Source organism: Protopterus annectens, chromosome 7.part0 (genome assembly GCF_019279795.1).
Source record: "Protopterus annectens isolate FY-2018-M chromosome 7.part0, PAN1.0, whole genome shotgun sequence".
NCBI classification, from domain to species: Eukaryota; Metazoa; Chordata; order Ceratodontiformes; family Protopteridae; genus Protopterus; species Protopterus annectens.
Genome location: NC_056739.1, coordinates 1,206,545,816 through 1,206,557,888, shown reverse-complemented (window position 1 = coordinate 1,206,557,888; position 12,073 = coordinate 1,206,545,816). Strand labels below are relative to the sequence as shown.

Sequence of the window (12,073 nt, the reverse complement as noted above, 5' to 3'; positions counted from 1 at the left end):
AGGGGCTAGCAACTTGAGGCCAACTAGAAGACCACCTACCCTAGCTTGGGACCTCAACTTTGTGTTGGAAAAGCTCACCCTGCCCCTCCTTTGAACCAGCATCTTCAGCAAAGTTAAAGTTTCTCTCCTGAAGACAGCCTTGCTTCTGGCCATCACTTCAGCCAGAAGAGTAGCCAAGCTAAAAGCACTCATGGCTGTAGAGCCCTTCATCATCTTCCATGCTGACAGGGTGTCCCTCAGGAGTAACCCATCCATCATGCCCAAAGTGGTGTCCAGTGTGGCTCTCAACCAATCCATTAATTTGCCCACCTTTTTATCTAACCCACAAAACAAGGAGGAAAGGATCTTGCACTCTCTAGATGTGCACAGACAGCTCAGATTCTATCTAGACGGGACTAAATCGTTCAGAAAGACTGATCAATTGCTCGTCAGCTTTGCTACAGGGGCAGAGGGCAAAGCCATATCCAAACAAACCATTTCCAAATAGATGGCACACTGCATCCATTTCTGTTACAAGCAACATGGGAAACCTTCCCCTAAGGGGGTTAGGACTCCCTCTACTAGAGCAACCTCCACCTCTGCAGCTTTCCTCAGAGGAGTCACCACCAGGGACATCCTGGAGGCTGCCACCTGGACAGATATAGTACAATCTATTTAAAAACCACCCACATTTAAAGTGGTATAAGTACAAGTAAAAAACACAAGAAAAAAACTCAGCTCAACCTTCTTATGAATAGTATGACCTAAATTAAATTAAAAACCATACAGCTTCACCAAGTATTACCACCTGCCTATCTTCTCCAAATCCAGGGCAGGCTTTGCCACTGTAGTCTTGCAAGGCATCCTAGCCAGCCCTTAGTCTTCTTGACTGCCTCCACCCTTTTCCTCAGCTTTGGGAATCATCCCAAATGTGATGACTGCAACAGTGAAACATGAAGAACATAGTACAGTTGTGTACACTTACCATAAATGTAGATGTTCGAGTGTATTCACTGTTGCAGTCCTGGTTTCCCTCCCTCCATCCCCCCTTTTCTTCTCTCTCTCTCTCTCTCCTCACAAGGAACTTTTTGGTATTTACTTTCTACTGGTGGGGTTCTTCCACCATATCCTGGTTCCCACTTGTGGGCTCCTGACAGGGCAAGAAAGACTGATGTAATGGCGTTGGCTGCCTTACTTTATACTACTGACAACCTGATGTCAGTTCTGAAGCGACAGAAACCAATACAGAAATACTAAGCCTCTGGTATTTGGACCGGCCGAGGGCTACTCTGGCAGGGATAATCCAAATGTGATGACTGCAACAGTGAATACACTCAAACATCTACATTTATGGTAAGTGTACACAACTGTACTTTTCCTCTAAACTGAGGAGATATATATGTTGCAAGTGGATATACCTCATTCTACACCCACCCCTCCTATTTTACTGGCCTTGGAGGATGTGATTGGAGTTGCTTGTAATAATAATAACTCTCAAGCTACTGTCGCCAAAAAGGCAAATAGACTTTGTAAAGTACCTCAAGCTAACAAATTCTAGTTTTATCACCTTAGATCAGACCTGTATACCATTTTCACTTCTTCGCCAGCTGAAATCATACTTTTTTAGTAAATACTAATCTTTCTTTCCTCTGTGGATACAGAAAGCATGGTGAGAAATTTTCTCTTCTTCCACTTTAGCACACAGAATTCTTAGCTGTTGAGCACTTATGTTGAAATTCAGTCTTAATTGTATAGACAGTTTGAGGGGAATTTGAGGGGAATTTTCTGCCGCACCTTCTTCAGAATGCAGATCCCTTCCGAATTCTGATATTTATAGCGTGTCCCAGAAGTTTAAATGTGCTTTGAAGAATGTGATTATGCAAATTCTGAATATAGGGCCACTCTACTGCTACAGCTTTGAGGAAATATACCTGAGTACATAACCAAAAATTTGCTGATTGAAGTAAAGTCTGACATTTTAAACTACTTCAGATAAGGAGGTTTAGTTTGGCCATCTGTTGCTGGAGTCCACACACAATTTGATGAAAGAGGGGAAAATAATTCAGGGAGTGTTTGATTTTTCATGTCCCCCAGTACAAGTCTTTCAATTCCTGTACACTTTTTAAAGGGTAAAATAAACTATCCTTGCCACTTCGGGGAACAAGAAAGAGATGACAGGAGGTGGACAACAAAGAGCAGGATCTTTTCAGAAAAAGGGACTGTCTGATCCTTCAAACTGACTCAGTAGTCTTCCTTTGGAATTTCAGATTCCAGTTTTGTTTGTCAAAAAGGAACTGCACTGGTGGAGACAGAAAATGGCTATAAATCCAGGTATCCCATTTTCTTCTTGTAACCCAAGTCAGTCTACAGCAACAGATGCCTCAGATTTTGCTTGAAGAGCAGTTTCTGTAGGAGTAAGGGTGCAAGGCCTGTGAAACACTTTAGACAGACCAAAATACAAGTGCCAGAAATGTTGGCTGTGATCCATGCCTTGAAGTCTCTTCAGCAACTGTGGTCCCCAAGAAGTTTGATTACAGGCAACACCACACCAATGTAGTACAGTTTTTCTTCTCTGTTTTTAGTCAAACAGCTTCTGGAGAGAGTTTTACATGTGAGACGTCCTTATAAATAGATTGCACCTTCTTTTGATGTTTACTTTGTGCTGGAAAAGTTAACCATGTCTCCATTTAAACCTTTTCATCAGGTAGATTTTGAGGTTCATTACATGGAAAACTATTCTTACTGCTTTGGAATTTGCAAGAAGAATATCTGAGGTGCAAGCTGTCATGGTGTGTGAGCCCTGTATTTTTTTCCATAGGGATAAGGTCTTATTAACAAGAAATATCTTATTGATGCCCAAAGTTATTTGTGTTTACTTAAGTCAAGCCATCAGTCTCCTGGTCTTGTATACAGATCCTAAAAACTAAGGAGAGAATATTCTACTTACTCTGGATGTGTATGGGAATGTAAGGTACTACCTTGGCAGAACTAAGTCCTTTAGAAAAACAAATTAGCAGTTTAATCTGTTATGACTAGACAAAGACAGGACAACCCATGTCAAAACAGAATTTCAAGATGGTTGTCCTCAGCTATTGCCTTTGTTGTACACACCACGGTAAACCAGTTCCAAGAACTATCAAGTCGCATTCTGCTTAGTGCCTTAGCATCCATGCTGGCATATTGGGAAGGGGTGGACCCTAGAAGTATTGTAGGGGCACCTACTTTTACAAAGCATTAGAAATTGGATTCCTTTTTTTTTTAGGTTCAGGACAAGCTTTGTTAGGACTATTCTCCAGGGACCTCTGGATCCATATCCTTCCTCCTCCCATATTGGATAGGCTTTGGTATTCATATAGCCTAAAGGCTGCTGCATCACTGAGAATGATGAACATAGTACAGTTGTGTAAGTTGTATTTACACGTAACAGTAGGTGTTTGAATTTCTCACTGCTGCAGTAGCTGCATTTACCATTCATCCCCCTTCTTGTGAATATATGCTTACTGGTTTGGGATATAAACTTTTTTTATTTTGAATTTCAGGATGAGCACCCTCCTTCTCTACCTATGGGCAAGAAAGTCTTGAAGAAAGCTTCACTCTGCTGATTTTTCTCCACAGGGCTGACCTATCAGGAGTCGGAGTGAAGGTGTGGGAAGGAGCCAGAGCTTTTGGAACCTGTCTGGTTGTTTACTGGGTAGGCCACACCCCAAATATCCTAAAAGCTACTGCAGCACTGAGGACTTCAAACATCTGCTTAAACAAGTGTACTTTTCTGTTTTTGTATGGAATCCTGTGAAATGTTTAGGTATTCTCAATATCTTATTGGCTGTTTCACTGCAGCATATTTTTCTGTGGCCTTCTAATATTTATAGAGCACTTCATGTGCAGGTCTAATTATTAGTCAGCCAGCATTTAATATTTGTTTTTGTGTTTATAGTGAAATTAGATAAATAACCCAATTCCTTGATACTAGCCCAGTGTTTTCTAAATTTCTAATAGTGGAATTCCTGCCATGGTGGATTTGGCTGCAATGAGAAACATGGTAAAGAAGTTTGGTGGAGATCCCAAGAAAGTCAACCCTGTTTGTCCAACAGACCTTGTGATTGACCACTCAGTACAGATTGACTTCAGTAAGTGGTAAGTATTGTAATAAGTTTTGCAAATAATTTTTAAATGCACTTCTTTTGGTGACTTTTTTTGTTAATTGTTTCAGTCTGGTACCACCCACAACATGTGATGTTTTGATTTGCTGTAGTTTCTTAGCAATGTAGATTTTATAATGTATTAGTGTGCCAGCATGAATTTCTGTGTAGTTTCTTCTGTGTAATATGCAAATATGTTATGTTCTGTCTTGCCAAAAGCAGGATGTAGACCAGTGGATTTTTTCAGTTTGTTTTATTTATTTATTTTTGAACTTATTGTGCTTTGTGATGATGCACAGGTGCTAATGTGTACATTGCTTACTTTTCTTAGTCCTTTGCACAGGATTGAAGGGGATAGATACTAAAACTTTCAGTAAAGCCTGTGTTTCATTTTCTGTTAAGATACTGAGCAACACTGTGTACTACTACTTTAATAATGTAGAACTCCTGTCAGTAAAACGATAACTGTTGTCAGTTCATAGGCTGTTACTACACAATAGAATAGTTAAGCCGTTTGAAGTGCAGCCATTGCAGTCCCACAGGTGTACCCAAATATTTGCTTCCACTGCCTGTAAGGCATGGCAGAAGACTAGGTCTAGGCCGATTTAGCAAATTCCCATCCATTCATCTAAGCTAGAATTGCAAATTTTGAGTGAAGTACTTTGATTTACAAGAAGTGGTAGTTTTTTCCAGAAGTGTGAGAATTCTTTAGGAGAATCTCTCTTTTGCAAGCAAGTTTTATTTAATATAGATTTAGGTCTGTTGATCTTGTACTTGTGTTACTGCTAGCTGTGTGGATATGAAGTAGAGCAAGCGGGGATTATATCACTTACAACTGTGTAGACCAGGCATAGATCACCATTTAGAAGTCTGTAAGAAATAGAGAAATGAGACAGGGCACTTAATGCTGTGGGTTACTTGGGGAACTCATGTCGGAGATATTTTTGGTGAGGTACCCTTATGATGTCTCAAATTGTCTTAGGTAATTGGACAAGTATATGCTGAGGAATGCTTTGATGTGAAGTTGTTCTATCTTGCTGTTTATTCTTAGAGATGGGTTCGGAGCTGATCCTCGGCTCCGAGTCGGCCTACTACAAAGCTCGAGGTCTTCAGACAGCTCGAGGCCAAGTCCCTATGTCATGATGCAGCTTGAGTTACCACATATCTAGTTTGCTGCTGCAGTAGATTGGAGGTTTCCTAGCACAGCTCGGGCCAGTATAGCTTTTTTTCTAAAAACATACTAAATTTTGTATTACATATAATAGTTAGTGATAGTTATTTATAGTTATAATTTTAATAGTTTAATATTGGATCATTCTTCTCCCTTTGGCCTTCATTTTTTATAGGCCTTTAATATTCCCTTCTTTGGTGTGCCTTTATAAAAATATTAGCATAGTTTTATAGATATATATATATATATATATATATATATATATATATATATATATAGCTTTGTAGTGTTAAATAAGATTCTTTAACCGTTAGACATAGTGTGTGAGTGCATTTAAATAGTTATAGTTACATTACATTTATTCTTATACAGCCCATTTGTTGTTTAGGGCTAATTATTGTAGTTTGTTTGCTAAAGTTTTGTGTATGTGTGTGTGTGTGTGTGTGTGTGTGTGTGTGTGTGTGTGTGTGTGTGTGTGTGTGCTTTTTTTCTTTGAGACTACATTCTGTTATTGTACAGCAAGATTTTTTGGTACTGTAGAGTTCAATATGGCTGACAAAGAGAAAGACAAGCATCCTAAGTCTGGCTTTAAAAAGTCTTCAAAGTGTGGACAAAAGATGTCTGTGACAGTCACGTAAATTGTGTTTATTGTCGTGGAGCCTTGCATTTGCAAGAGAGCTGCTCCATTTGCCATTCTTTTTCTACCAGAGATTTACATGAAAGGAAACGTAAACTCACTGATAGAGGACTTCTGAAATCTTCTTTTCAGGAAGCTTTGAGTGACCAGGATAAATCTAGTCAATCTCCCAAGTCTTCAAAGTCTTCTAAGGCTTCTTCAACTGATATGACAAAATAAAAAAAACGTTGACGTCGGCTCCACAGCCTTCGGAGCCGAGCGTCCTGTCTTTTTGGAGCTGTTCCCCAGTCCTGGGAACCGGTCTCCGAAGTATTAAAGTCTCCCATTCTCCAGTTGGTACCATCCTCCATACATTCATCTCTGTCCTCGATCAGGCTATCTGATTTGGATGTGGATCGTGTGGTGCAGAAGCTGCTACAGGCACCGGCATTTGCTAAATTTTTATCGGCTCCGACCCAAGTGGTTTCAGAACCGAAGACTTGTTATGCCATCGATTTCTTTAACTCCTCCGAGCCATACCGGTCCTTCATAGCCAGTCAAAAATGAGCAAACAACCTTGTAAAAATGTGTAGAAACAGGCAACCTGATGTCCAGATAGTCAATACTAACCACAGGAAACAAAGTCCAAGTTTCTTCTTTAACGTAAAAGTATTTTATTTTTCAAAAAGACAACGTTTTTGCGGACCCTGTCATAGCTTCCTCAGAAGAAGACAAGTAAAACAGCTAAACTGGTCTGTTCAAATACTCAGTTAACAGGAAGTGACAAATAATTGCACTTCCTGCACTAATTTGACTCAATAAAAATAATGAATAAAATCATGAATAATCATAAAACTCCGTTGAATTATCTATAAATATTGTATGATAAAAGACAACATAAAAATGTTCTTACTAGTGCATTTACATTAACATTGTAAAAAATTATGCATTAAACCCACAAAATAATGTACATATAGGTCCTTCATAGCCGGAAGAGTTGGACCTGATGATTGTTGAGCCTTCGGAGACGATGCATACTCCAGTGCCATCGGTTCTGTTTACTCTGACTTCCTCAGCGCCCATCGAGAAGTCTAGGAGCCAACACTCTCCGGTCGGGTCTGGGGAGGATAGTCGAACTGGCCTATCAGTTCTCACTTTGCCTTTCGGGGCATCGGCTCGGATGAGTTCGGCTCCTACCTCTGGTTCGGAGCCCACTGTTCCTGGGCTGAGGGGATCGGTTATTTCTTTGGATGCATCAGTCCCTTCTCATCGGAGCAGAGGTGCCTTTGAAGCCATGAGGAGATTGATGTCCCCTGGGACATCTGCAACTTCAGGTCCAACTACCTCCTCCCCAGAAGTGCTTGTGTCCACATCTGCCTCACAGATCCCTTTGAGACAAACTAAGTTGTAAAAACAAACTGGTTCACCAAAAAAGGCTCCAAGCAACATCCACAGGGAATAAATGAGGAACACAAGTTTAATTGTAAAGCGCTTTTCGTCGCTCAACGTTGGAGCAACTTCTTCAGACAACATTCAATTAAGTAATTAGTGAATTTATAGTACAATCTATTTAAAAACCACCCACATTTAAAGTGGTATAAGTACAAGTAAAAAACACAAGAAAACAACTCAGCTCAACCTTCTTATGAATAGTATGACCTAAATTAAATTAAAAACCATACAGTTACAGATAAAACAGTTGTTTCTGTTATGGATATTAAATACTCAGTATAAACCAGTGCAGTTGACCTAAGACAAATTAATTTATTTTGACAAAATAATCAAACATGAAATAATTCATTTTAGTAAAACTATAACCTATATATATATATATATATATATATATATATATATATATGTAAATAAATAATCTATATAAATGTGTACATGTGTATATAATTAGTTTATTTATAAAAGAACTATATTACCTACGTAAAGATGTAACTACATTTTAAAAAAACAGCTATAGAGAAATAATATAATCCATTTAATGAACTTGCCCTAGTACTATGTTTGTTTATTTATTTTCTATCCAAACTTTTAAGTTTCAACAAACAACTAATGTTGCAGTGTTCGTTTAGACCTGGTTTAACAAAAGCATTTGTTCTCCACTGCCAAGATAGTTCACGGTCTTCCAGTAACAAGTTATATGGACCCCCTCTGATATCAGTTTGAATTTGGTCAAAGGCAGTAAACTTGAAATTGTGTCCTGGGTTAGCTGCAATGTGTTTAAATAAAGCATTTTCTGTCTTACCATTAACTATTGCATATGTATGCTCATACACTCTCTCTTTCAGTCGACGTTCAGTCTTTCCTATATAGAAAGCTGAACATAGAGTGCATGTAGCAACATACACTATAAGTTTTGAATTACAGTTAAGTTTATGTTTGATTTTATATTTTGTATTGTTAATAGTAACATATTCACTGCAAGACATAAATTTACACATATTACAGCTACCACAGTTAACCATCCCTTTTCTATTAATGAAGCTGTTTGTTGTGTTTGTTTCCAAGATATTTTTAATATTTCTCCCTTTTCTATACACTATTTTAGGATTTTCCATAAATTTAAAATTTATGTTTTTGTCTTGTTGTATAATTACCCAATTTTTGTACAGTATATTTCTAATAGTGTTACTGTCCATACTAAATGTTGTAATATAACTTATCTGGTAGTTGTTTACATCTTCTTGCTCAATACTGTCAAGGATATCAACTTCTGGATTGAAACTGTCAGTGTTGAGTGCAGTTACTGTGTTAGGGCATACACTTAAACTGTCATTAAGTCTTTCTCTAGTTTGTAATATTGGTACTAAAGTGCCATTATCTTTTTTGTACATGACTTCGTGAGAAATATCGTTCACTAAGTCAGTCGGATAACCTCTCTCAATAAATAATGTTTTTAATAAACTACATTCAAGTAAGAAATCACTAGACAAAGTTGTCATACGGGCTGCTCTAATAAGCTGTCCCTTAACTATAGCTTTCTTTTGTGTATATGGGTGGAGGCTAGTATAGTGAAGGTAAGAGTTACAAAAGGTGTCTTTTCTATGTATTTTGGCAAAATACTGCATACCCAGAAGGTCCTTGGATAAGTTGACATCAAGGTAATTAGTGGACAAAGTTTGAAAATCCAATGTAAATTTAAAGAAGTCGGTAGTAGTATTCAAGTAAAGTAGAAAATTGTCTGCTAACTGCTTTGGTCCTTGAAATAAAATAAAAATGTCATCAAGGAACTGAGTGTAATATTTAATATTTTATATGTGAAGTCCACTCGGTGTTCTGAAAGATGAAGTGATTTTCCCAGTACACCATTACCGTGTTAGCTAAACTGGCCCCACATGGCGAGCCCATCGCGACGCCACATTTTTGTAGATACAACTTATTATTGAATGTGAAAAAATTATTTGTTAAAATAATATCAAGTAGTGTTGTAACTGTGAACATCTCATTAGATGGTGCACCTTTTTTAATGAGAAATAAGTTCACCCATTCTATAGCTTCTAAATGGGGAATAGACGTATACAAGTCTATAACGTCTATAGTTAAAAAGTTGTTTTCTTCGTTGTATACAATTTTATTTAAGTTCTCAAGGAAAGTCAACGAGTCTTTGCAGACTTGTGGTTCTGTTTTAAGGTACTTTTTCAAGATATAATCAACTACTTTTGCCGAAGCGTAAGTAATAGAGTTACGTCCATCTGTCAATGGCCTAAATGGTGGATTTATAATATTTTTGTGAATTTCTGGCGTCGCGAACAAAATAGGAATCTTTGGCCAGTTCATAGTTATATAATGATATGTATCTGTGTCAATATATCCATCCATAAACAGGTCACTATAATAGTTTTTAATCCTCCTGTATGCAGTATTTACCTCATTAATAGACACCTTTATGTATGTTTCACACGCCAAAATGTGCTCTACCCTGTTGACACAATTATCAAATATAGCTAGCCCACCGCCTTTATCTGGTTTTATAGTTCTAATGTCTAGTGATTTAAAAGTAGATAGTGATGCGGATTCATCAGTACTAATGTTACTGGGCCTCAAGTCCTTATGGAAGACATTATTTTGGCTGTTGTTTAAGCAGCACAAGTCCAATTCCACAAGTTGTTCAAAAGTATAAAGTGTAGGATGTAAAGTGGGATTGTACTCACTGACTATTTTTAAAGGGTTTGTTAAAGCCAAAGAGTTTCCAAGTAGTAAGTTAAGATTGAGTTTTCTTACAAACAACTTAAGGTCTTTTATACTTTGAACCAAGTTCATGTGCTTACTAGGGACAAATGTTTGTCCTTTAGCCAAAAGTTCAACCAAAGTAGGGTCTATTTCTATACAAGAGAAATTGTATATATTAAAGTCCCCTGCTATATTGTGAATGACAGTTGGTTCAATAATTTCATTCATTACCTCTTTGGTTTCTTGCAAGGGCGAAATGTGTTTTTTTGGTTCTGAAAATTCTGGTTGTTATTAAATTGTCTCTTTGGTATAGCACCCAGCCTGGCGTTGTTTTGATCATCTTCATATACTGTTCTGTTCATGTAATGTCTGTTAGATTGTTCTCCATTGAAATTCCTTTGTTTTCCATTCCTGAGTCGCCCAGCCCAGGTGTTATTATTCGAGTTGTCATCTCTACTGTTTGAGTTATGGTTTTCATAGTCTAGGCTAAGGTCTAAGTCATCATGGTGTAACTCAGCAGAGACAGGGCAAGTAGCTGGTGCATTAGCAAGTCCATTCTGTGACCCAGGTGGATTAGGGTACGCTCTACCATTGTCATATGCCAATCTGTCACGGTTGAGTTTTTTGGCTTTATTTGATTTTAATTTTATCAGTAATTGATCAATGGAATTAAAAGTTCTATCATATTCATACTTATATCTAACAAAGTCAACATGGTTAATTATAGTAGTGTTTAATTCAGCAACTTCCTTAGATAAATCAGTTATTTGAATATTATAATGCTTAATAATACAGTCCATCAATGCAAAGCCTTGTTCATCAAACAAAGTATTAAGCTCAAGATGAAATGATGAATTAGCTACTAATCCTGTGGGATAAATATGGTGCCAAACCCCTTCGGCACTACACGTTGTCTACAACATTCCTGGAAGTAGTTAACCTCCAGTTGCAGTTTTTTGATTTTTAAGTAGTTTGGCGTCTAGTACCTTAAGGTTGTTTGTGAGTAATTGTTCACTAACCTCGGGTGTCTCAGCGTTGTCAGCCGGTCGCTCCGATAGGTTTTGTTGACCAAACGTTAAGTTTTTAGTATTATGGATCCAGTCTTGAAATAATGGAGCTCCAATAAGCTCTCCAACGCTGTCTTGGGTGTTTATAACTGCTCTGGTCTTGTTGTTGCCTTTGCACAAATAGTTTACATGACTCGGATTCCGAGAGCCTGATATTTGTGCAGGTAGCTGGTTGCCTTGCCCAAAGTTAGTGTTAGAGTTCGTGTTAAATTCACGTAACTGAGTATTGTTTTCGCTTGCTAACAGTAAATTGGTTCCACAGCTTTCAGTACTTTGATTCGATAACCTCGTAGTGGTAGTAGGAGGTGTCCGTTGTCCTAGTGGAATAGATCCCAGAAGGTCAGATGAATCTGTAGTACGGGAATAGTTCGAATTGAAGCTCTTGGTTTGAGAATCCAATCGCGAAGATAGAAGGTCGACTCGCTGAGTTTAGCGCCAAAATAAGGGCTGTTAGGTTTACTTCTTCCAAGTTAGTATCTCCCCCAATTGAACCAGATAATATAGCAGGAATAAAATCCTCATTGTCACTAAGATTGTTGGAAGCCATAAGACACACACGAGAAAAACTAAGTTGTAAAAACAAACTGGTTCACCAAAAAAGGCTCCAAGCAACATCCATAGGGAATAAATGAGGAACACAAGTTTAATTGTAAAGCGCTTTTCGTCGCTCAACGTTAGAGCAACTTCTTCAGACAACATTCAATTAAGTAATTAGTGAATTTATAGTACAATCTATTTAAAAACCACCCACATTTAAAGTGGTATAAGTACAAGTAAAAAACACAAGAAAACAACTCAGCTCAACCTTCTTATGAATAGTATGACCTTAATTAAATTAAAAAACATACAGTTACAGATAAAACAGTTGTTTCTGTTATGGATATTAAATACTCGGTATAAACCAGTGCAGTTGACCTAAGAC

At 37.8% G+C, this 12,073-nt stretch overlaps 1 protein-coding gene across 1 annotated transcript in view; it reads left to right on the top strand.

Moving 5' to 3' along the window:
* Positions 1–12,073, top strand: part of IREB2 (iron responsive element binding protein 2) — a 2,086,845-nt gene that overhangs the window by 221,148 nt on the left and 1,853,624 nt on the right. Inside the window, exon 4 of the mRNA XM_044077824.1 lies at positions 3,976–4,113. Within this exon, the coding sequence (XP_043933759.1) occupies positions 3,976–4,113 (138 nt within the window). The remainder of the gene's footprint in view (positions 1–3,975; positions 4,114–12,073) is intronic.